Raw genomic sequence first — 25,808 nt, 5'->3', positions numbered from 1 at the left:
CATATTGCAAAACTAAAGGACTAATAATGCCTTATTTGAAGTCTCAACTTGCTGCTTGTACCATGCTTTCCTGTAAATTCCACAAATGTGCAAGGTTACACTCTGCTGCCACCCAAGCAGTGTTTCCTGAGCTGTGATTATAGTAGCCATGGCACAGGAGATGTAAGGACTCTACTGTGGCTTTGACTCTGCATGAGTCACACTCCTGTCTATTGTTACTATCAGTGAATTACCTTGCATGGCTAGGTAAGGATTGTCTTCCCTGGAATTAATCAAAAGCCAGAAAACCACTGGCTCCACAGCCCAGCAGCAGTGCTTGGTTAGGAGCACACAGGCAGCAGCTCAGAACTGATAGGAGGGAATCCCTGCCAGCCTCTAGGAAGGGTCACTTCTCACATTGAAGTTTTCAACTTTCTTTTGCTATGGTCAAAATAATCATCAGGTCTTAAAGAAAATAGCTAAGAATGGGCTTCTAGTTGAATATTTAGTGGATTTCAGCATTGTATGGGTATGAGAAAGGCAGGACAAATAGTAAAGCAGCCTTACAGATAAAAACTCCTGACATGAAACTGCCCTGTTGGAGTCTTGTGGAATCACACTGGGGTAGCACATGCAGAGCCATGCTGAGGTCTCTCTTAGAAAGGAGGAGATAATAAATTGCCAAAGGTGTCCCTGGCTGGGTGTCGTAGGCAGAAGAGCAACATCTTCCAGAGTGGCTCTCAGACAGCACTGACTGAGTGGAACTGGGCTTCTGAAGTCTTTCTCCTCTTCTGCCTTTTGCTCCCTGGCCCTCTCACTCAAAAAGTTTACAAACACTGGGAGTTGAAGGGTGGTGAAAGGAGTGTAGTGTAAAATAAAGTATTTTGCTTTTGCCTCCTGAACCATCTACATGAATGGGAACATTTCCATGCTTAGTATTTTCTCCCTGATTCAAGGACACTTTCTTTAACTTCCTAACAGATAACTCTGGACAACTCTGTATGTGTTCCTGTATATAAGTTAAATTTGTATTGAGATCAAGTCTTACTTCTGAATTTTGTTTATGGTTTTCATAGTATGTTGAGCAATAATGTCATTTTTAATGCTAGGAATTCTAGGAAATTACTCATCTTTTTTGTGTCCCACACTGTATTACTGTCAGTTACTATGAAAGTTTTCCACATGATGTAATTTTGGTGGTTAGTGTACTCCTTAATTTTGCTCTGAGTGTTACAGTATTGTCTTCTTGTTTTCTAGGATGATCTTGCAAAATGAAGGCCCTCGTTCTCTGTTCAGAGGGCTGGGTCCTAATTTAGTTGGTGTTGCTCCTTCCAGGTAAATACAGACATGCACAATAAATGAAATACATTAAGAGCTTTAATGTGTACTTGAAACAAGTCTTGCTTCTGCAGTTGTAAATACTTAATTAGCAGCAAGTAACCTTTGGTTCCTGGCGTAACTTTTTGCCTGAGGAATTGAGACATATATGTACACCAGAGGTATCTCAGCATTTCCTATCCTGTGTGCTCTTGTAATAGTATTTACTGTTGTGTGCTATTCCTTATGCAATGTTTTGTCCAGGTAAAAAGAAAAATTCTTAAGGAATTGCACATGTAAACTGCAAGTCTGGATCTTGGGTAATACAAAGATGGACTTAGCTTTCAGTTAATTCATCAGGAGGCAATTATGTGACTGTAGCCTCAAAACACTGGATCTTCCTTCCTGAGTTCTGGTGAAGCGCAGCCTTGTGCTCCCTTGCAGAAGGAAGCCTGTTCTGAACTTTCAGAAAGGGTGAGACACTGGATAGGAGGAGAGACTTACCAGCTGTCCCAGAGAAAGCAGATCCAGCAGTGGACTGGGCTCCAAAGGGTACTGGGGCAGTGTAGGGCCGAGGATGTAAATGTGATCTAGTTGGCAGTGTTATTGCTGTTGTCTGTTGCTCTGCATCAGCACAAATACTCCAGCTCCTCAGCTGGTGCTAGCAGGCAGAGAGAAGAGCACTTTATGCCAGAGTTAGAATTTATCCTTACATAGAACTGTTAGCTGAAGTCCATTCCAAAAATAGGAGAATACATGGGAAGAGTATAGAAACAAAGCTGTGTAAAAGTAATAGATTCTTTAGGCCTGGATGAGAATACTTGAAGTTGTTTCCTGGTCCTTTTTTTTTTTTCCCCCTTCTGTTTAAGAGCCTTTATGCAGAGGGAATATATTCCACAAAGGTTTTATTCTTTCCTTGACTTAATGCCCTGCTTTTGTTTATTTATTTTGTTTGAAAAGAAAATATTCCTGTCTCCTGCGCACTCAGTTGGAGATTTCTGGTTTGAGGTATTTGGATGTTTCTGAAAAACACTACTAAACTGAACTTTAGCTCTTATGAGGTAATGTTTTTTAGATCCTCTGCATAAATAAGAAAAAAAGTTAATGAAATAATTGTTATCTTTATTTTAGCAAATTTAAGGATTTAGGAACATCAGAGGTGCTTTCTGGTCACTGACTTAGCACTGCCCTTTGGAAAAGCTGAAGCAAACCTAGTAGCATTTGTTCTTGACACCTACAGGATATCAGGACTTCCTAGTCTGGGGAGCCTGTACTTTTGTACAATAGATCAGTCTGTTCTATCAAATATTCAATATTGATATAACTTTAATAGCAATTTTCACCCAGGAGTGGGATCCATTGCATAAGTGACTATCTTCCATGAAGAATATCCTCAGCTGGAAAAACAAAATCTATTTCTTTTGAGTTAATTATATGTTAAATCTTCTGTTTCCCTTTGGTTCTTCCCCTAGGTGAAATACTTAGCTTGCTAAAATGTCTGCTTGATGTAGTGTGTAAACCTTATTTATAAGCACATCTTCATTTCCCTCTGGCTGATTCTGTCTTCAACCAGCACTTCATTTCAATTAAGCATTAGCTAAGTGGATTTAACATCAGCTCTTTGTTTAAATAAGCTGTAGAGAAGCATATTTCATAACACATCCAGTGTACTTAACTGAGTTCAGGTTCCATTTTAGAAATTAGACCCATAAAGCAAGCACTTTATCTTCTTTGTAATAAAGAAAAACATGTTCACACAGCTAATGAGGTTAATGTTCTACTTGGGAAAAGTGGCATGTTCCTTTTTTTCTCTTGCAGAGGGGTATGCGTAGATTTAAAACAACTGAGTTAGAACCTGAAATGTGAGGTTTATATGTGCTTAAAATAAGATTTTTTGGCTTTAATGAGTGAAAACACCCATTTTTCATAATTTATTGAATTGGGTTGCTGACTTTGCCTAGCTTTGTTTGTATACCAGCTCCTGGACTCGTGTAGCACAAATTTACAGCATTTTTCATGTTGTGTTCAGAGACAAAAATCAGTGTCTATTATAAATATAGAATGCTGGAAAAAATGTGAATCACAGCTTCACAGCTGTTCTAGCATTTGAAGTGTAAATATTTATAACATCAAGTTATCAACATTTAAATCTTAAATGCTATAATAATAAAAATGTTGTTTGGTTTTTTGTTCTCTTCAAATTGTGCTGCTATTGAAATGAGTTTAGGTCCATTAGAGGAAGTTTGTTCTGTTATTAACTTTGAAGACTACTGAAACTTTTTCTGTGTTTTTCTTTCTTGGCTGAACTTCCTAGTGTCACAAAAATCACTTTTATATTTCAAAGTATCTGTCCTTACCCTCACTAATTGGTAATTGGAGCTGTTTTGTGGAAAAAACAAATTCAAGTGTCATGTTTAGAGTCATTTCCATTCCTTGAATAGTCCCACTACTTTGCAAGAGTTAATCCTTGGGCAGTTCTTTACTGAGGAAGGGAGTTTTAGCCCAAGATAATCTTCAGTCAGTGAAGTTAATGGTGCTGCTTGTTGAGAATTTTGAAATGTAAAACATAACATAACTTGAATTTTGTTCTAATTTTAGAGCAATATATTTTGCTGCTTACTCAAATTGCAAGGAAAAGTTGAACAATATTTTCAATCCAGATTCTACCCAGGTACACATGATTTCAGCTGGTGTGGCAGGTAAGGATCTGTAACTTTTTAGCTTCATCCTACAGTCATATCTGCAAATGAGAGGTGACAATAAATATGGAAAAAAAATGCCAACAAAACAGAACATGCTCAGTAATTGAATGATGTCTTTTTAGTGGTTATCTGCCTTGGTGTGTCATTAAACAGGCTCTCTGGAGAATATATGCATGAAACTGCACTAAGTGATAAATAACAGTGTGTGTGAACAGTCTTCTCTAGAAAGCCTGCATCCCTGCTTTTTCAGTTGTAAATTTGTGAAATGAAAAATGTAGCCTTCCAAAACACTAACTTACTTCTCTGTAAGCTATAAAGTGTTTGCACTGACTTCTGGTTTAATTCTTCTAAGCAGTTTTTTTTACCACCACTTTCTGCTACAGCTTTGTATATTTTAATTATTTTTGTCTTTCAGAAATGTGCCTGCAGTTATTTGTGCAAATTATATGTAACAGTCCCTCCTCCTTTGTTCATATCCCAGTCTATGGAAAGTTTGCTCTGCCACTAAAGAGTCAGAAGAGCAGATTTCTCATAGTTCTCATGTATTTTCATCTCAATAAAAATAATTCCTATTTTATATCTGCAATGTAACTTCAGTGTATTTTAGCAGATACAAATATTTGTTGCTTGATTTGAATATTTTGTGCTTTGGGATCATTAACAAGGGGGAGTTAAAGGCAACTGAGCGAAGTTATGGTCATGGACTTGTGCTGGAAAAATCAAAACTTGGATTAATAACACTTTATCTCTTGTTGCCTATGCCTTTCTGCACCAAAATAAATGTTCAGATGTTTTTATAGGCCGTGGACACTTTACAGATGAATTCTAACAATTTAATTGTTGAAGTTTCTACGACCTGTCAAATTTCACAGCTAGTCTGTAGAACATGAGTACTGGCAATCTGGAACGGACTGATAAAGGTGTGATGTCAGAATAAGGAATAGGATTTGTTTTCTGTTTAATGCTTGCTAATAATCTGATACATAGAGATTTTATATGGTGTATCAAATATACGTGACATTAGCTTTATACCTAAATGACACTAATATTCATCTCTGGCGCATGAAATGTTATGACAGTTTTTAACCTTTAAGGTGTAAGAAGAGCTCTTTTATCTTGCCCAAGTCAGACAAGGACAATGTAGTGTTGGGTTTTTTTTATCATCTAGAAGTGAGTGTTTTTGTTTGTAGGTGAACAGCAAGGGGATTGGGATGGAAGGGGACTTAATGAAGAGTTCATCCTAATCAGTTAATTGCATCAAGAAAGATTAAGAGTCTTCAGGTCCTTGTCAAAGGAATAAAACATGTCCTTAAGTTGGAGGCAGGGGGAAGTGTGGACAATATAAACAAGTCTGTCCTCAATTGAAGGCAACTTGTGCATCTCATGAAGTGCTGCAGACAAATGAATATTCTGAGTCTTTGGAAGTTCCTGCCCTCATTCTGTAGAGCACATTTATGGAGATGTGCTTGTAGTGCTTTTTCCTGGGTGTGTGCAGCCTCAGGCTGTAGTTTGTCATGGAGCTCTGTAGCTGCTTCCCCTCCAGAAGGTTGGTGTTGTGCATTTGTACATACAGCTGTAGTAGACTGGGGAAATGGATTTGAGCCTCAATTGCTATTTGCTTTTTTATTTACTTCTGTCTATAAGTTCTAACATTGAACAACTCTTGGGGCTGTTAAGTTTCTCATACTTCCAAGGTTCTGCAGTTGTATTCTAAACCACAGTCAGTAAAACAGAATGCTCAGTGCAGGCTCACACCATAGGTTTTGGCACTGCACAGTAAAAGAAGTTCTCAGGATCTTTGAACAACATAACAATTCTCTCTTCTGGTGTTATTCTGATATATGAAAAGGACTCTGCAGTTAAAGTTAACAGTGCTTTCTTGGGAATGTGCTAACTTTTTGTAATTCTAATATATTTCAGAAAATGCACTTAAACCAGCTATTAACAGTTTTACCTGCAAGGTTTGTATTGCTGTATGATGAAAATTACCTTAAAGAAATGGCAAAATAACAGGGGCAAGATCAAATTGTTCTTACTTGGTTGACAGGTTAATACAGAAGATCATTACCATGTTTACTTTGGAACCTAAGATTTCAAAATTGGCAAGGTGGATAAATACTTCAGAATTAGCATAAAATAATCAGTATTGGTGTTTTTCTTTTTCAGCTGCCATTGGTTTCAGTAAGGAATTGAATAATTCAGTCTTAAATGAGGGTTGTTGTTTTGTTGGTGGTTTTTTGTGGGTTGGTATTTTTTGGATATGACCTTTCTGTTCCATAAAGTCAAATACCTAATTAGCATGAAGTGGGATTTGCACTTACAAAGCTTTTCCTGTGGGTTGCAAGATACAGTAATGATGCAAAAATACATTTTTAAGCAGAATAATTGTAATGTTGTTTTATTAAAGTACTCCAAATAGTGAACTACAGTCAACTTTAAATTCTATTTATTTGTATAATGTGCTAATACATGTCTCAGGCTAGACTGATGTCATTATTAAATAAGGATGGTTTTATGCACTTGGTGGTTTTGGGAGTGAAAAGCTGAGATATAGTATTTTAAGCATTTTTTTTGTTGTTGGTTGGTTTTAGGCCTGATTCTTCATTCTCAAAATATATATTTATGGTTTTAAGATTCTTCTACTAAGTTTGTTTTATTCTAAGGAGAGTGAAGTATCTATATATTAGTAACTGATGCCTTATGCAAACAGAAATGAATGCTGTCTTCTTGCTGTGCTAGTTTCCAGCATATAGAGCACATCCCCTTCATACCTAAAATACCTGAGATGACATGAAGAAGTACTTAGCAATCCTTTTTGCTTACTCCTCGGCATAGTTGTGGTTCTCCTTTTGCAAACTAGACCAGGGAATGTATCTGAGCTTGGTACAACACTGTTTGCTTGTGTGAAGAGTTGATTTCTGGTTATTTCCAAGTTAGGCTAAATTCTCAGATTCACTATAAACTCTGCCTTCTCATTGCACTCAACCTCTCTCACCACAGAAAAAAAGCTGTAGAGAACAGGATGAGATACTAGATTCCTATGTGGCTTTCTTGTTTGCTTTTTTCAATGATTCACAGCCTCAATCAGACAATGTGGTTGCAAATCTACTGCAAAACTACTTTGCCTTGTATGCTGTTGCTGTTTTTTCTAGAATTTTACTGGCAAACCAATGCAAATGCAGAATTTTTAAAAATTATTATTTATTTATTTTAAAATAATTGGGACCACTTTATTACTTAGAGATACATCACTTTGTAAGTTTTTAGTGCTATGTACACAGTTAATTCATACCAAATATAATGCATATTTAGTTCACTGATCTTAGAAGGTTGGATTTCATAAGGTATCTTTTCTGTCCCAAGACTAGGCTAGCTTTAATGAATAGTATTTTCAAGGGAGTGGAAAAGGAGATTTCAATTGTAAATTTTCTATATAGGTAAGTATTTGGAGTTGTAAAATTAAATTGCTGCAAATGAGCAGAAATTTCAGTACTCAGTGCATTTTACACATCTATTTTAATATCTGTGGCCTGTTTTGATTATTTTTCTTTCTTTTTTTTCCTAAACTTTTACCTGCAAAGAGTTAGATTTCCCAATAACTAATTGACAAATCCTTCCGCTGGGATTCGATTTGTACACTTGTGTCTGATGAGGTCACTGCTTGTTGTTATGATACAGAAAAGCCTGTGTCTATTTTAGGCATTTACTGTACATTTCTCCCGTGAAAAGAGTGAGATCGTGTCATCTCATGCTCCCCCTCCGCAGGTCACTTCCTGCAGCAATATGGACTAACTTAAACCTCGTGAGTACTGAACTGAGCGTCTCTTGCAGCCTCTAGTGTAAGAACCACACGTGGGTTTGTGATATCTATTGAATAAACACCGTAAGGGGAAGACACTTCTAGCTTGAACTCAGATGATGTGCATTGTGCAAAGACGTCACTTTTCCTTAACTCTATTTAGAGTGATTTTTTTTTTTTCTGTGCCATTCAGGGAAAGGTAGGAAATACCTTTCACTGAGAGCTGCTACTGTACTTAGCTCTGGTCAACTGAAAGCCCCTACTGGGTTAAACAAGGCATTTTGGGAGTTTTTTTTTTCCCAGTGTTCCAGAGCTGCCTTTAAAATGCTGCAGCTGATATTCTGTGTTACATTTATTCAAAGACCTCTTTTCTTTTTCTTTTTTAATATGTGTATATAATCCTTTCTGTCTCTTTCTGTTTACTCTTTTGGTTTGTTTTTATTTTACTACTTTTAAATTTTAATTCATCATTCCATGTTCACATGCGTCTGTATCAATTACATTGGCTTATAGATTAAAAAGCACCAATCCTGTCCTTTGAAATATGATGCATAATAGGAATACCTGGGATCTTACCTGTCAGTAGCTGGGATAGCTGAAAAAATAGATTGAGATATTTCTGTCTGAAGCTGGGATACAATAAAATAAAACTAATGGAGTTTGTAGTATTGCCAGATTTATCTGTACTTGTCATGAATCTGGGGTCTTTCTTGAGCGTGCAATACATTGTACAGTATTATAAAGATCACTGAGGCTTTTAAAAAGAAAAAAGTAAACGATGGAGTTTCATGGCAGTTGTTGACAGCCCCCAAAGTTTGTTTTAACAAATATTTTTGCTACAGATTTTCTGTATTTAAAAATCAAAGTTTATAATTTCAAGTATCCTAAAAGGTATGTTTCATGATTTGGAGGGCTTTTCTTGGTGTCAGCACCAGTCAATTCATTTTTCTTCTTCACTAACTGCATTTGCTACATTAGCTGTAAGAATTGATCTGTAGTCACTCATCTGGAAACCTGAATTGTTGAAGGCCCTTTGATTTGAACTGTCAACTTAGACCTGTGACAGCCATGGGGAAAAATACTGGCCGTGTTGCTGAGTGTCTGATCCTACTGTTGGAAGTGCTACATTTAAATAATGCTTAGAGTGGCCCCAGGAGTGCAGTTTGAGTAGAGTAGGGGCTGCATCCTCTGCCAACCACTTTTCACTGGAAATTTCCATATATACTCTTCCCAGCCAGCATAGAAGTATCAGGCTGCTGCTATGGGTGGATACAGGCACTGTTGTCACTCAGCCACTGCCACTGATGGCACCTGTGCATTGCCTGGTCCAGACTGAGGATTTGCAGACAGCCTTATTTTGAGTTGAATATGAAGGAGAAAGGCTGTATGTTACAGTCTAAGAGTTAAAAAATTCCAAAATGTGCAACTTAAATAGAAATGCAAAAGGATTTTTGGTTTTGTTAACTTCTAATTAAGAAGTAGGAGAGACTTAAGAACTAATTTTGGTTTTTAGAGAAGTCTTTTTTGGAGGATATGTTGGTAAGGCAACTGATTTTTTTTCCCCACCTTATTTCAAAGCTTTTGTTGCAGATCTCTGCATTTCCTAGTGCACTTCATGCCACAGAGATTCTGATTGGAAGTCAAACAAAATTAAAACTTTTAGTGCCAGTGAAAAGAAATAAAACCATACAAGAATGAAGTTTCCTTTCAGTGTAGTTGAACTTGGGCTCAAGCACTATTGGAATCATGGAATCACTGGAATTTCTGTGACATGAAGTGACAGGACAGACAGGTTATGGCTACATGAGCTACAGAGTGTGTTTTGCACACATGGTGTTATAAAAACATCTCATGCCTTGTTATGGCAGAGTAGTTCCCCAGTGCTTGGGTTTTTACATCATTATTTACCTCCATTAAATAGAGATATAGAACTCTTGCCTTGTTAGGATTTCACTCCATTATGTGAAGGTTATATAAGTACTGAGATATAGGAAAAATGAGTAGTGAATCAGAAAAAAAGAAAGCAAACTCCCAATCCTTATCTGCCAGAAGAAGTTGCCAAGTTAAGAAGTTTTAGTCAGTTTAAAAATCTGTTTAATCAGAAAATTGAACAGAAGCCTCCAATCTACTTTTATTCTTCTGGTGTAAGAAAATCAGCTCAATCTTAGTAGCTGCCAAATCAGATAATTTGTTTTTAGAACCTGAACTGAAAACTAATTACCTGTTTAAGCTTTGAGGATGGGCACAGATCAAACTGAGAACAGTTAAGATCCCCTGGCATTTCTGAGTATTGCAGACCTTTGTGTGCAATGTAAACCTAGCTTGTGATTGAACAGGAGTAACATGTATGGAACCCGTTCTGCTAAATCCATTTCTGTGAGCTGTTAGTGATCTGATAAATGAGCTTATCAATAGCCTGTTGCTGGATAAGTACTGTGCCCAGCCATGCACTGAGCAAGGGAACTCTGTCCTTCCTCACACACCCAGTCCATCCCCTTGCAGGAGGGCAGTGTGTCTTTGTAGTTATAAACCAGCCATGTGTGTCACAGAGCAAGTGTCTAAATTTATCATCTCTTGCCTGGCCATGTTCCAGCTTTTCCCTTTTCCTATTCTCTCCTGCAGACATGACACCTCATTGATGGTGCATGTGTGGTATTACTCCTTGAGATGATTTTTTTTTTTAATTTTACTTTTTCCAGAGCTGCCTTTCACTCTGCTTTCTCTTTCTCTCTCCACAGTTGTGCAGAAGTAAGAGTAATTCTTACTTCTTTGTTTTCTTTTTTCCCCTTTTTTATTTTCTGTTTCCTTTTTTCTTATTCTTTTGTTTTCTTTAGTGGACTGAAAATCAAAGCTTTAACCCTTGGCCCTTATGCAAGCCTTTGTAGTTGCTGTCTGTCTGAATAGTTAGAAGTTATAGTATTTACTTTAACAATTTAAACACTCATATGCTTGTAAAAGTATTCCAAGGCCAGCCAACAATCTCTGCTTTGAATACTAAATAAAAGATTAGCACTCAAATGTAACTGCTCTTTATAGTTCATTATTAAAAGGTCTCTTAATTTGCAGTAATAAATGCCTTTTAACTGCACCAAAAGTAGTATTTATTCAGTCTGCATGCTTTTAAACTCGGATTGTATTTCAGGTAACAAAGTAAATTGAGGAAATGTTTTGTAGCATCTCAAATTGCTATTGCTGTCTCTGCAATGCATTCTTATTGACTTTCTTGCCCAATTGGCTGATGTTTGTCTAGTTGGCATTGCTGTTCTGTGGTGTCAAAACAGGGTTGGTATTAGATAGGTAGAGAACTGTACTTAATTTGGCTTATTTTATATGGGGCATCTCTTGCTAAGAATCAAACTTATTCAGTATTAATGTAAAATTTAAAAACAAAGGAAGTGTTTATTGGCTCTATGGATTCACAAAATGGGGACTTGAGAAAAATCAGTATAGTCCGAGTTTTTGCATCCACTGTACCTTAACTGTGTGCATTTGGAACTTAGATGAATTTGTTCTTCTGGTATTATCACATCTAATTGTGTTATTTTTGCATTTTTTAGGTTTTACTGCGATCACAACAACTAATCCCATTTGGTTGGTAAAGACACGATTACAGCTTGATGCAAGGTAAAGTGACAATAGGAAACCTCACTGCTGTGATAACATGGTATTTGAGTGTTGTGAATCTGTTCTGCACTCTGAAATAGAATGAATTCTTAAACATTCAGCATTTCACATTTGCAAAGTTGATGCTGTTCTCTCTTCAAGTTATACTGTCACTTCTTTTTTAAACTGTTCTGAGACATGCTTGAGGCACTGTAGTAGACTGACCAGAAAATTTGGAATGAAAGACAAGGTTAACAGTTTGCTTAAAATCATGCACTACCAACCATATGCTTGCATTTTCATTCAGCAATACATTCTCTTTAACTGTTGAGCAAAACATTCCTTAAATATGGATTCAGTATTATAGAAAATGTTTAGAAAAAGGCTTTAAACATCCTCAGGTTTGGGTTTTTTGTGGCTTTTTTTTTTTTTCATATACAATGAGTTCTAGCTTATATGAAAGAAAATACTTCTTTCATGGATAGAAACGGCTTGAATTGCTGTTTGGATAGAATAGATAGAATTGTCCTAATATGAGATAGCCAATAAATTGTTTGGACCTAGCATAGAATTGACTACAGAAATGGTTCATTGTGAAACTTGTAATGAAAGTAGAGTTTTATGCAAATAGGAAGGAAGACCGACCTTTGTATACCCATCTGTTTAAACCTATAGGGAGAGAATGGTATGATGCCATGTGTCCATATGATTGCCATAACTCCTTAGAAGGTTGTCTGCTGTTTTATTCTGTGACTTGCTCACTCAGACCTCTGCTGGCACAATCCATGTGCTTGCACTTGCAGCTGTAATGAACCACATCTCGTGTGGTGTTGTCATGGGTTTGCATAGTTGTGTACAGTATTCTAACTACTTCAGTATGCACAACTCAATTCAGTGAGCAAGCTCAGAATGGGAATACAACTTCATTTGCCAAATACTGCTTGAAATAGGTATGTCTAATGAGCATTTTCCTTGACATCAGCAGTGGCTTAGTTCAATCAAGTAATAGCTCCCACTGTTGCACTGGTTGCTGTGCCAGTTGTTTGCCAAGAGCTGTAATGCTGAGGGCTGCTGTTTCAGCTCCTAGGCACTGAATGCTGTGGAGCTCTTTATTGAGGCAACAGTTAGGGCAAATCCACTATGCAAAAGGAAATGGTAATTTTTCTCCTGAGTCAAGGACATTGATAGTCCATTTGGGGGTCTGTTTCCAAGCAGATCAGTTCTTTATTTGCATGAGAGTTGGAGAGGCCTAAGGCTGCTCAACATTTGTTTGTGATACTTTTTCTTTAGTCACTGTGTGAAGTTTGCCTTGGATTCCATGTAATGCTTTATCTGTGTTTAGTGCTGAAGGCCTTTGAGACTGCCAAGTGACTTGGAGCCCCTCAGCACCAGTGTTGGGTATTTCATAAGTCTTCTCATTGCTACAAACCTGTTTAATTAATTTTCCAGTCTTGTTGGTTGCGCATGTTGATACTCTGACTTGTTTTCTCCTGTTTAGGAATCGTGGAGAAAAGCAAATGAGCGCTTTTGAGTGTGTCCGCAAAGTTTATCGCTTGGATGGCTTTAGAGGCTTTTACCGGGGAATGTCTGCATCCTACGCAGGCATATCTGAGACTGTTATTCACTTTGTCATTTATGAGAGTATTAAGAAAAAATTACTGGAGTATAAGACTGCTGCTGCCATGGACAATGAGGATGAATCAGCAAAAGAAGCATCGGACTTTGTTCGAATGATGATGGCTGCTGCCACTTCCAAAACATGTGCAACATCAATAGCATATCCCCATGGTAAGTGGGACATGTGCAGCTGAGACCCTGAGTCAGAACCTTCAAAGGGAATCTTCTCAGTCAGATTTGTAGCCAACTTTGGTTTGCTTGGTCAAGAAGTATATCCCTGTCTGAATATCAGATTTAGCAGGTCAACATGAGTATAGTATTCAGAAATGCAAGTGCTTTACAGTGGATATCCAGCATGACCTTTTCTTAGACAAAGTTTATTTTGCCAAGGGATAGGCCAGGGTATAGCCCAAGGTACTCAAAGAGAGTTTCAGATGGAATTTTTCCATATACTTGGCAATTTTCCATGTGCCAGCGAGTTCTCATCTCCGTTCTAGGACTGCAGGCTACCTAGTTTGTGTGTCAGTTGCACTTGATCTTCCTGCAAAGTAGTTCTGCGCACATAGTATGTTAATGAACTGAGTACTGAACTAATGTCAACTTCTGAGGTAACACAAGCCCAAGCAGCAGTCCTCTTCTGGATTGTAGCTAAGCAAATGAACTTGCCTAGTTTAGTCAAATATGTAATACTTGCTCTCTTACACATGCTTGATTTGCCACTCTGTTTGTCTTCCTCCTCCTCCTTTTTTTTTTTTAAGAGGAGTTGCGAGATTGAGAACTTGCAGGGGGCTGTTTTTGTGTAAAAATCCCTGATCAGGTGCTGGGAAAAATAATGAAAAGTGGTGAATGTACCCACTCAATTTTTCTTTTCCCACTGGCTTTCTTTGTACAGAGGTTGTACGAACAAGACTAAGAGAAGAGGGAACAAAATACAGATCTTTCTTCCAGACACTCTCTTTGCTTGTGCGAGAGGAAGGGTATGGCTCCCTTTACCGAGGTTTAACTACACACCTGATCAGACAGATTCCAAACACGGCTATCATGATGTCCACCTATGAAGTTGTAGTCTACTTACTTGATGGATAGCAGTGTGACAAGGTGCAAGAAGGTGGAAGACTGAAAGACTGGAGTGGACCACTGAATGTCAATGCCAATGTGGTGGGCTACAGGAGCGTTGTATGAGGAACAAGCAGCTGTGGACAAAACAGGAGGTTGATTGTGGGCAACTCTGAATAATTTTGCTGCCTTTATTTTGTGGTCTCATGTCAATGTGACAAATGGGAACTGCCTCTTAGGGAATGCCTTCATGCATCTCTTAATTCAGAATTATTCTTTTCTTTTCATCTGTTAGACTAGACAAAGCCATTGAGTCATCTTCAGAGACCTGATGGGTGAGGGAGGGGACATGAAATATGTTCCTGGGCAGTCCTATTACCTTCTCTTAGTGATTGCTCTCAACTACATAATTTTTGTTCTGTTTTACTGCACAGTAACCTGTTGAAGGAATGGCAAGACAGTACTTTTATAGCTTTCTATACCTGACACTTCCATTTAGTTGCTCTGAAGATTCATAAAGAGACTGAGGTAGTGTGGTAAGTGTGTAAAGTTTATCATGTTGCTACCTCAAGACAAAATATGGTGCAGGGACCCAGAACAGTTATTTCTTCACTACAAAAGGTGATACCCATTGTAGCTTTTTGGTTTTGATTGTTCTTTTTTTTTTTTTTTTTTTTTTTCTTGATGTTTGAGCAGGTCTGATTGTTTAACTCTTCAGGTTATCAGTCTGTTAATGCTGGTGCATGTGGACTTCTGGTCCTGCTGCATCATGCTTTTTCTTTCCTGGAACTTTTCCTAAGTAAGAGAGGCCTATGAAACATTGGTCCTGTATCATCAGTTTTCCTTGCCAACATGGTCAGGTCACTCACACTGCTAAGGAAGTTGCTGAATGCCACTTTATAGCCTTTTTAAGGATTTGTAATGTGATGAGAAATCTCAGCTAGTCCAGCTTCCCATTTGTGAAGACAGGATTCACTCAGTTTCATGCTGCCTAAGCACAAGCTAATACAGCCCTTAAATATCTGGCAAATCCTTGGATTGCCAATGTTTATATGGGAGTGCTGGAGGAGAGCACGTATCACTGTGGCTGGGGTGACCAGAAACCAGTTGAAGTTGTGATAGATCTTGTCAGTGCAGACAGGCTCTGTGCAAAATGATGGAGAAATTGTAAATAACATTTTCTTGAAAGCATTCCCCCAATGAATGCCGTATCACTTCTGTCAGCTTGAGCCTGCATACTGAGCTATAACCTTGTCCTCCACATTGTCTGATTATTCAGGCATTGGTTTTGTTCTGTAAGCCAATTGCAATATAATGCCTTGCATTCAGCAGTGAGGCTTAGCTGGCTTATTCTGTCATAATTTACAGACTTTTCCAAAATCATACAACTGGAGTGTCAAGCAGTTTAATGTTACAGGAAGTTTTACAGCTTTCCAACAAGTATCTTCTCAGTCTGCATCCATTATCCTTATGAGGAAGATGATCATTTACAAGTTGGGGTCAATAGCTTTCTCCATATAAATGCTGCTACACTGGCATGGACAGAACTGTGCTCTCAGCTCTTCCAGTGTGGTACTTCAGTACACTTGAACTGTGCATCATGTGCAATGGCTTTATTTTATGAATGACTTCTTATGCACTTTGTGGCCTTCTTAGGGCATATGAATTTTCTTCCTCTTACTGATTATCTGGAATCAAACAGTGTTTGAAATATGCAGTTTGGTTTTAAAAAAGCATGTGGTTTGATTTCTGTGTAAGCTGTGCAGGAATTTATGCTGTAAATCCATAGCATCTCTGGCAGTTGTTCTGCAGGCTCTATGTAAAACCTCAAAGCTTGTAGAACAGTCTGTCTGGGTTTTTCTTATTTGCTTTCCTTTATTTTGACCTTTGTTGTTTTCCATACAGTGTCAAAGCATTTGAGTATTTCATGTAATTCTCTGTATTAATTGCTCATCTTCTGAAAGCCACCCATAGTAAATACATTGACCTCGCAGTGCTGTATTGACTTCCCTGCTTGGAAAATGTTCCCTTGTTAAAGACAGCATGGTCTGAGGGGTGACCATGGTGAACTTGATTGTCTCAAAGTGAAAGGAATGCTTAAATGTGTTTTAAAGTGGGCTTTTTCTAGTGATCACTCTAAGAAAAGACTGAAGTATTTATGACTGACCTAAGCTTTGATGTGATGCTTTTGTTCAGATAAATACATGCAGAAATAGTGACTTACTGTAATTTTTGTGATGTGGAAGGTGGGTCACTCCTCACGTTACCTAGATTACTCAGTCATAGCCAAAACTTAAATTGGCAAAGACCATACTCAGTTTTGGAGTTCGTGAATACTTGGAGTAGCCCAGGCTTCATGGGAGTTTCTCTCCTCTGAATACACTGTCCCTTGGTTCTGTGTTTGTCTCCCAGTCCTGGGTATTTCCTGGAATTCCCTGGGTACTGTGTGTGTGCCTTCTCTGGGTAAGAGCAAAGCCCCTGGAGGTGGTAAGTAGGACAATTTAACAAGGACAGTTGAATATGGGAGATAACAGCTAAAAGCAGACAATCAGCTTATTACTCCACCTCTTCAAAGCGTGTTCCAGTTTTGTTTTAAACTTTAGGGGTGATTGTTTTGGCTTCTTTTGCATAACCAAACATAACCCAAATATTTTTGGAGATTTTTCATTATTTTTAAACTACAAGTACCTGCAAAATTACCTCTGATATATTTCCCAAAGATCTTTAAATTATTTATGTAGTTTTCTTGCTATTTATTATAAAAACTCAAGGGAAATAACAAGATGCTTCATTCAATAATATCTTTAACTACAGAGCTGAAAGCAGGGCATTTAACCTTGGTCATCTTGATTTGTATTAGGATGTATTTATGTCCCACCTGTGTGTGCTAGACAGGACGTGTGAAGAGCTCCCGAGTCACGGATCCGTTCCTCGTGTCCCTGGCTGTTCGCAGCCGGGGCTGCAGGTGCGCGGCGGGGCCGGCAGGCGGCACCAGGGAGCTGCGGAGTTCTGGGAGCTGTAGGTGTGACCGAGACATCCAGCGCCTGTCCGCTTACCCATCTCTGCCCCCGCCTCTGTTTACATAACGCACTCCGCATCTTCCCTTGCTGATTGAGGTGTTAATGACAGCGGATCGTTTGGTTGTTAATGACAGTTTCTGCTAGTCTGTTTTTCTTACCACATTTGCAACATTCCTCAGACTGCAGCATTGTAAAAGAATGCTTCCAGAGACAAGAGTGGAGAGCCTTTATAAATGTTGCTTCCTGTTTAAACTGTTCAGATTTGGAAAACAAGCTGAATGCTGAAGTGTGCCTAGGTAAATGTACTACTTTTTTCAACTTTGTCTGTTAAGACTGAGTTATGTAAGTTTTTTCAGTTCTTATATTTAAAAGTCTGCCTACCCTGCATATGTGAAAATAACTATGCCCTCAGAGTCATAGCTAAACACTCACAGATGACAGATTGAGAATACTTCAGTACTCATGTGAGGTTTGCTATTATTCTTGCATACATGTAGTTGGCTGTAAACTATGTGCATTTACTCTGTATTTATATAGTTAACTTTTTGTTTGGATTGCTTTAAACTTCAAAGCAAATTAAAATTGTGCTTCTATTCAAATGTTGCCTGCTGTGCTAAACTGTACACTGTTTTTAACCTTTGTTTTTTTCTATTATTGATACATACCAGTGCCTGCACAGTTGTGATTAAAAATGAAAAATTCATTAACCCAGTAAATCATTTTATCTTGTACCATTTTATAGTAGCTGAAAATAAGGTGTGCTTTGTACCTTTTAGTGTGGTCTTCTTGGATGGATTTATGGCTGACTGAAGCAGTATGTGTTGGTGCAGTTGGATTTGAACAGTTACCTCTACAGAACCAAGCAACCCTGTCAACTGAGATTCAGGAGCTGGTGACCACAGAACTTGTGTCCATTTGAAGTGCCATCTAGCACAAGCCGCTGCTGACAAAAGTGAAGGGCAGTAATTCCTTAAAATGCTCAGAGTTAATTGCATGTGAGGTTATAACCAAGTCCTTGAACCTGACACACTCTTAGATTTTGATATTGTTTTTCTTAAAATAGTTGGTGTTTGAGCTGAAGTCTGTCCTGAGCTTCCTCACAAACTATTCTGCAAATGCATGCATGGGGTTTGTTTGGTGAGTGCTGTTTTTCCCCCTCAATGTGTGTTCTGGAACCGAGTCTTTGCAGCCTCTAATACAGAGGCAAGCTCAATGTCTCTGATGTGATTCTTTCAGCCATTCAAAACTACTTCAAAACTTGTATTAAATCAGCACATCTGTGATAGCTTTTTTTTTCAGTAGGTGTTGCTGTGAATTGCCCTACCTTGCCACACTTTCTAGCTTCCAGGCCAGCCAGGCTTAGAGGTAATCAGTCTGCTGGAACCAGTACAGGCAACCAGTGTTCTTATCCCTGACACATCTGAAATTATGCCTCTAACTGGCATAGCTGTAATTGTCTCTAACTGATCTTTCACTTTTACCCTGCAAAGGAGGCACTTTGGCGGGGCAGAGCTCAGGGTAAGTCTGTGGGGATATTTTGAAGTTCATGCTGCTTTACAATCCCTTATGTTAGAGGGCTTATGTTGAGCTTGCCATGGTCAAAAAGGTTGTGTGTAAAATGAAGGTGTATTTAAAGTGCTAATTGGTCATGACTTGGCATTAATGCAGCAGTGCAGTCTGACAGAGATGCAGCCAAAAAGCACGTGAGGCTTGACAGTGATGTCTTTCACAAAGGAAAGCCCTTATATTTGATAATGCACTTGCACTACAATAAAATGTACTTCCAAAGACACTCCCCTCATCTTGTGAGTGCTGCTGCCAGCCACTGTGCTCTGTGCTGACTCAGAACATCCTTATCTTCTTGCACAGCTTCTGTAAAAGGCGGGAAATGCCAGGACTGGAATCCAGTTTTCATGAGCAAATTGATGCAAAAACAAAACAAACAAAGTCTTGAACTGTGAAAGGTGGATTGGAGCACAGGATCTTCTATTTGTGCAGATGGAATATTTCAAGGGGTGCTCCTATGACTGGACTCACTGCTGCAGACACCTCAGTGATGAGGTTTTGTGAAGTTGACTGGAAGTTTTCCAAGACAAGCTCAAGATGGTGAAATGCTAGTAATTCCAGGTAAACCTCTACAAAGGCAATGTTTCCTCCATTATCTGTGGCTGTTTGAAGGTTGGTAGCTTTTCCTAATCCTGCTCTGTAGCACACACTGGGGATGGAACTAAGGATGTGCACGTTGGAATTGTCTGGAATGCAACCAAAATGCAAAAGCAGTCTGTTTTGAGACTTGGTCATTCCCCCAAACTTCTAAAATGCAATGTGAAATTGAGGCAGCAAATACTTTAATGTAGGAGTGTCACCTTGTAATTAGAAACTTGATAACATAGAACCAGTATTTTAAAGGGAAAACATTAAAATAGGAAAACTACAGACTCTTGTCTATAGCAGAGTTCTGGAGTACACTCCTCTTTTGCAAAGTATGTTACTGACATAAAAATAACTGGCCAGTAAGCAAGAATTGCTGATGTTAAAGCTGAGGATTGTTTGTGATCATCTGTGTTTCACGTGAAGTAAATGCAGGAGAGCCAATCTATATGGGGGTTTTGTGGAGCTATGGGATGTGGAGCCACAGAGGAAAGCTCTTGTTTATTCCTACATGGGTAAGGTCTTGGCTAAAAGAGCACGTGTGTTGTAACAGCCACTGCTGAATTGCTGGTGAATACTGCAAGTTCTTGATGGCCTCTGAAAGACACTGACAAAAACTGGTCTTGGCATTGTCAAAATCATTTAGTGTGGTCATTTTTTTTTTTTTTTCCTCTGTGGATGTCTTCAAACAGTTAATCACTGTAACTGAATAATGTAAGTGATTACATTGCTGATCTGAATCTGTCCTGGTCCAGTGCTACATGATGCTTTTCTGGCAGCATTATATTTGTCAGTGTGTGAGGACTGACAGAATGATACTGTCATTCACTGGGATGGTAGGGGAGAATACATGGATTTCATAGGGAATGTTTTGGGCTGGTTCATCCTGGTGCATTCCTGTTTGCATGTAGTGAGGGAGAGTTTCTGCAATGAGCAGGGCTTTGGGGTACTGACTGGGGGAAGTGTGTGAGCATTGTAAAGTTTTCAAGGGAACTTGGTGAGAAGCTGTCCTTGCCGAGTTACAGGCTGAGAATTTTGCTGGAAAGGATAAAAATCTGGAAGTTAGACACATCAGAGTTAGAGCAATAGAAAGCAATATCTTTGCCATAACAAGAAGAAACAGGTAAAACTGGAGTGGAAGAAGTGAGTAGGTAATGTGATTGGGTTTGGCTTTATTAACGTTTTTGTCATTTTGGGTTAGATGTGTAGCAATATTTTTAAATGGGAAAGGTGTCCCCTTTGTCAGCAGTTCTCACCCAAAGGAAAAAAAGCTCTTTAAGTACAACTTTGCAGAATTTTTATCCCAGTTTAGCTGTGCTAGATTATTCTGTTGAGAAGGTAATATTATGGATGTTTTTTAGGGCTACATCAGAGACTCTGCTGTTTCTAGCTCCTCAAGGCCTCCACAAGAATTGCAGCAGAAATGTTTCTGGGAACTCAGGTCACCTCCCTCTAAAGAGAAAAGGCCAGTTCTCCTAGGACTGTTCAATATTCTCTTGGGATAGACTTTGGCTAAAATGAGCACTGCACCAGCATGAGCCTTTTGGATCTGAATGCTGAAGGGAGAGCACATGTTGTGAGAGAAGGACCTCCTCAGTTTCTCTATTTATCCTTTGTATAGGAAAAGGAAGTGAATGCTGAAGACATAACTCTGTTCTTGCTCAGAAGGCCCAGTAATTGTGAATCTGTTCCCAGAAATGGGTCATCCTTCAAGGACTTCTGTGAGAAGTCACAATGGATTTCCTGAGGTATTCTCTTTCAGTCTATCCAGGAGTGAGGTCTGCCTGGGGAAGTGTTTCCCCCCTCATTCCCTGGAAATAGTTGAAGACAGATCTTGCTGTTAAGATTTTCACTGACCACAAATGCTACTTCCTGCAGAAAATTCTTAATTATGTGCAAATAACTTTTTTCCCACTGGCTGCCAAAGGCAGGCAAGCCAAGTTTGTTTCTAAGCTGGTAAATTTTCGTTATAGTTCTCAGTTACTCTTATTGTCTTTTCTGGAGGTATTTGTTTCCATTCTGTCTCTTCTGGAATGTAGTTAGCAGCAAAAGTTTAGAGTTCTGTTACCCTGCACTACCACTGTAAATGTTTCTGGCCTTTGCAGTGACTTGCAAGTTGATTTGGGGAGCTCCAGCTATATTCATGCTGGATATGCTTACAGACTTGGAAATTTGCTATGAATTACTTGACAGAAGAATGATCTATTATTGCTGACACATTTTCCAGAGAGACTACTTGAGAGGAAATACTGAAAAATGGCAACCATTCAGTTCTGCTTGTAGGGTGGTCCAATATTATTCCCTAATTAATTCAGGCAACAAAGATTTAAAGTGCTTTCTTTGCAATATAAAAAAAAAAATTTTAAAAATCACAAAACCAATATAAAAAATATTGACCTTTCCCCACTAGGGAGGAAAATATCTGCCCTAGTCCCTAATTGTTACAAACCAAGGAGACCACTGCCAAAACTTTATAGCTGGGATGTAAATGGAATATTGCCTCTGGAGCAGGAGCAGCTCAGATCTGTTAAAACCACATATACATTTGGACACACATGGCTGAACCACTTACAGCCAGCATTCCCCAAAGCTCAGGACAGCCAGAACTGAACTTTCTTCCCACCACCTTCTTTCCCAGTGTAAGAGACTGTTTCCTTATGGCAGGGCAGGGACACTGGAGTGGTCATCAAGTATGATGGGATATTTCTGTGGACAGCATTCTTGTAATTCGCAGGATCCAAGCTTTTCACTTGGGCTGTCTCTTACCTCGCCCTTCTCACCTTCCATGGAAAGATCAGCACTAAATTTGGGAGGGATGGGATTTTTAGAGATTGCAGATATGGAAAGGTACTGAAAGGTGAGTAAAAGCATGAGAATTCTGGCTTACCAGAGAAGAAAAAACTGTGTGACCATCCCCCTTCTTCCCTAATAGCAAATATCAAGCAAGATACATCTTTGTGAAACGTTGAGCTTTATTCAACCTGTTATTCAAATGGAGAGTTGGCAACATGTGGTGGCAGCATTTGCCATGCTTCCTATTCCTGAAGAGGAAATAAGATTCAGCACTGTAAATTTCTCCCTAAAGAAGGATTCAGGCAAAGAGACAGCATCTGGAGAAAAGGGGGAGTTTCAACAGCTGCTTCAAGTCCCTGGGATGAACAAGGCTCTGAACTGCATTCAGTGTTACACAGTACATAAATATTGCTCAGTTATATCCCATCTTTCCAGTTTGCTTTTTCTGAAAAAGGAGTGGAGGAGCTTTCCCAGCACTTGGTTTCTCCTCAGCCTCATCTCCACCAGCAGCTTGGAGGGGGAGATGGAACAAAGCTGCTGCAATCCCCAGGCTTATTATTGTACTCCTTCCCTCTTTGCTTGAGCCAGACCTAAAAGTAAGAGGGATAAAGGGTGACTTTAAACTGTTAACAAGGAACAAAAACTCCTCCTAATTTGACTCTGCACCTCTTTACTAGATGTGTAAGTTTGTGTTTTTCTTTCAGTTGTAGATTTTGATGATAAAAATGGAGAAAACATTATCTCACTAAGTACAGCAGTTTTTCCTCAAGAAAACTGAAGTGGCATTACAAAATAAACTTATAACAGAAACATCCACAACTATCCTGAGCTGACAGACTAAACAGCATTCTTGGGACTGGGCAAGAAGCCTGGCAGTCTGCTAAAGGCAGGGTAAGAGTGGAATATCAGCAAAATTGCCCTGAAAAATAATAGGTGGGCTATATATAAGAGAAGGATGAAATGGGTTAGGTTGGAAGGGGCCTTATTCATCTTGTATTCATCTTGTTCCAACTCCCCTGCCATGGACAGGACACCTCCACTAGACAGTGGTTTTTGTTCTGACCCTGGCTAATTCACTCTTACATGAAATAAAGGCAAAGAAAAAGCACAATAATTGAGGTATTAGTCAGCTGAGCTTTGGATAAGGAAAAATGAATTATCAGCTCACTCCACTGCAGGGAACAAACAATTTAGCAGTAGTGTTCTCAAAATGGTTTATTATGCTTAAGGAGGTTTAGAGGTGTTTTCTACAGGAAGGACTGATGAGGTGACCTAATATGAGATGATTTAAAATCTCACCTATAGTCTTCTTTGGAATTATGTTGAGGGAATTTGGATTATGATGAGTATTATTACTGTAACATTGAGGAGTGTTAATCATGAACAACCTGGTCTAGTTGGGAGGTGTTCCTGCCCATGGTAGAGGGGTTTGGAATGGGATGATCCTTCAGCTATCTTCCAACCCAAACCCTTCTGTGATTCTGTGAGCAGGACCTCTTTGTGCAAGTGACAGATGTGCACCTTTGGAATGTCACCTGCCTTCTGAGGCCCCAATTAATGCAGAATATTTTACATTACTATTAGTGCATGCAAATTAATTTTCAGCAAACTAAGTAAAAAAAAATGTAGTCAAACATTCTTGATTTAGCTTTCTCTTGGTTTAATTTTTGAAGATTTAGGAGTGTTAGTGGGAAGAAAAGCATGTCTACCTGTAATATCTGAAATAACACTGTAATTTAGCCTGTTAAGTTGAAGCAATACCAAGTGGTTCCTTGTGAAAAAACAGTGTAAGTCCAGGAAGCCAAGAGGGGCTAGTGAAAAGATTTTTATTTTTGTAAAAGGTCGTTTTGAACTTTTGACTCTGAAACTGGGGGCTTGTTCTTGACCCTTGGCATTTCTGGTTTCTGGACTGAGTGTGACCAAGAATATTGAAAACAGAGCTATAGAGGAGTACCCATTTTCACTTATGGAAACTGATAGTCTTGCAAGTATGTGAAAATCTGATCCAGTGTAGTGTACTTTTTCTGCCAGCCAACCCTCCCTATTCACAGTGTAAATGACTGCACTTTTCCCTCTGGGCAAAATGGTGAATTTGTTCAGGCCCAAATGTCTTTTCATTATGCAACTTTCCCCCTTTCTGTCAAAAGCAGTGTATTGGGAATTGCATGCCAGCTAAAGCAATTCCAGTCATTTTTCTCCCAGCTGTATTTCCACCCCTCTGTGGACCCCCCACTTCAGCTTTTCCAGGTTAGCTGGAAGTCAAGAATTAACAAAGGTAAAATTACTTGAAAGCCTAGAAGATTAATCTATGCTGATTATTGCCTTCTTTACAGGGAATCAAATATCTCCTGACATGGACAGAAAGTCTCTAACATGGTGAAAAGTTTGATACTGCTTGAGAAAGCACTTTGAAGGTTAAAGACAATGTTAATATCTTACAGTGAGAATTATGTGCAGCACAGTAGGGTCACTGACAGTAAACCATGAATGGGTCATAGCACTTACAGAACAGAAGTACCACATAAATTCACATTCATAAATAACATCTGGAGTCCCATAGGGCAGGAAAGGAAGTATACTTGAGCTTTCTCATATTTTCCCTCAGTCTGTGAAACATTATGAGAATTACTTCTTATTTAAGGTGACTAAGTGTAAAGGGATGTACATATAAATTACTGAGATCAAGCTCTTGGGGCTCTATTGTAACATTTTGTTGAGCTTATTATGATTGAGGTTCATTCTGTATTCATAGTTTCTGATTATGTCAGCCTAACTGTCAATCAGAAAACATTAACCCATGCTGCTCAAGATGTATTTGGCACCTAACAGCAAGTTGTAGAATTAACAAATCAAGTGAACTATCTTACTGTGCTTCCTACAGAGTCCATTTGCAGATCTCTGAAATGTCATTGCCCTCCAGAGATGAGGACATGAGACACTAGAAAGAGGTGTTGTTTTATAAGACTAGTCAATATAAAAACATGTTTCAGAGTGGGAATTCTAACAAAAAGCCATGACCCAGGTCTTGAATAGCCTGGAAGAAGCTTGAATATATCAGTGGATGTTAGTGTTTTTCTTCACATGTCTGATAAACATTTGGAAGTGGATACAACATGAAAGAGAGTCTTTAGTAGGTCACACTTATAGTAAAGTTTTATTGATGGTGTTTTCTGTACAGGTTGATATTAAGGTTAATTTTGTGGTTGATAAACCTGGTCAATTCTAGTAAGCCAGTAAGTTGTTTATGATATGAGAGTATCTAATACCTTGTTGTGCAGTAGCACTGTTGTTTAAATAGATCATAATGCATCTCCCAAGTATTTATAAAATTTGCAGAAATGGGACCTTGATGTGCAGATTTAATATTACTACTGAGAAATAGTGTGATTTGCAGGTGGTTATGACTTAAAAGTGGCCCGGGAGTGATGGCAGAGAACTACACAGTAGGAGCTTAAAGACTACTGGAAAGGTAAGTAGTTTTTTCCAGTTCAGAACTATCCTTGCCAGCTCCCCAGAAGGGCCTTGCCACTCAGCCAGCCTGGTGTAAACCAGTATTGTCACTGTTCTGTGACACTTGTGCAAGGCTAGAGTAGCTACCAAAGCACCTACAGGCACATAAGAAATTAGTCCCCTCTCACTTACCAATGCAGGACCAAAGAGGGATTCTTGTGTGGTTAAATCCAGATCCTTGTGGGAACTTGTGGCCTATACCATTCATAACTCTACCAGGCTTAATCTTTAAACTAATTAGGTTACTTGCTCTACCGGGAG

At 38.8% G+C, this 25,808-nt stretch overlaps 1 protein-coding gene across 1 annotated transcript in view; it reads left to right on the top strand.

The window, feature by feature from the left end:
• Positions 1-17,809, top strand: part of SLC25A36 (solute carrier family 25 member 36) — a 30,362-nt gene extending 12,553 nt beyond the window's left edge. Inside the window, exons 3-7 of the mRNA XM_021553639.3 lie at positions 1,237-1,314; positions 3,895-3,995; positions 11,355-11,421; positions 12,899-13,188; positions 13,910-17,809. Coding sequence (XP_021409314.1) covers positions 1,237-1,314; positions 3,895-3,995; positions 11,355-11,421; positions 12,899-13,188; positions 13,910-14,103 — 730 coding nt within the window. The 3' untranslated portion in view covers positions 14,104-17,809. The remainder of the gene's footprint in view (positions 1-1,236; positions 1,315-3,894; positions 3,996-11,354; positions 11,422-12,898; positions 13,189-13,909) is intronic.
• The last annotated feature ends 7,999 nt before the right edge of the window (positions 17,810-25,808 follow it).

The sequence above is a fragment of the Lonchura striata genome, chromosome 10 (genome assembly GCF_046129695.1).
Source record: "Lonchura striata isolate bLonStr1 chromosome 10, bLonStr1.mat, whole genome shotgun sequence".
Taxonomy (NCBI): Eukaryota; Metazoa; Chordata; class Aves; order Passeriformes; family Estrildidae; genus Lonchura; species Lonchura striata.
This window is presented reverse-complemented; position numbering and strand designations above follow the sequence as displayed.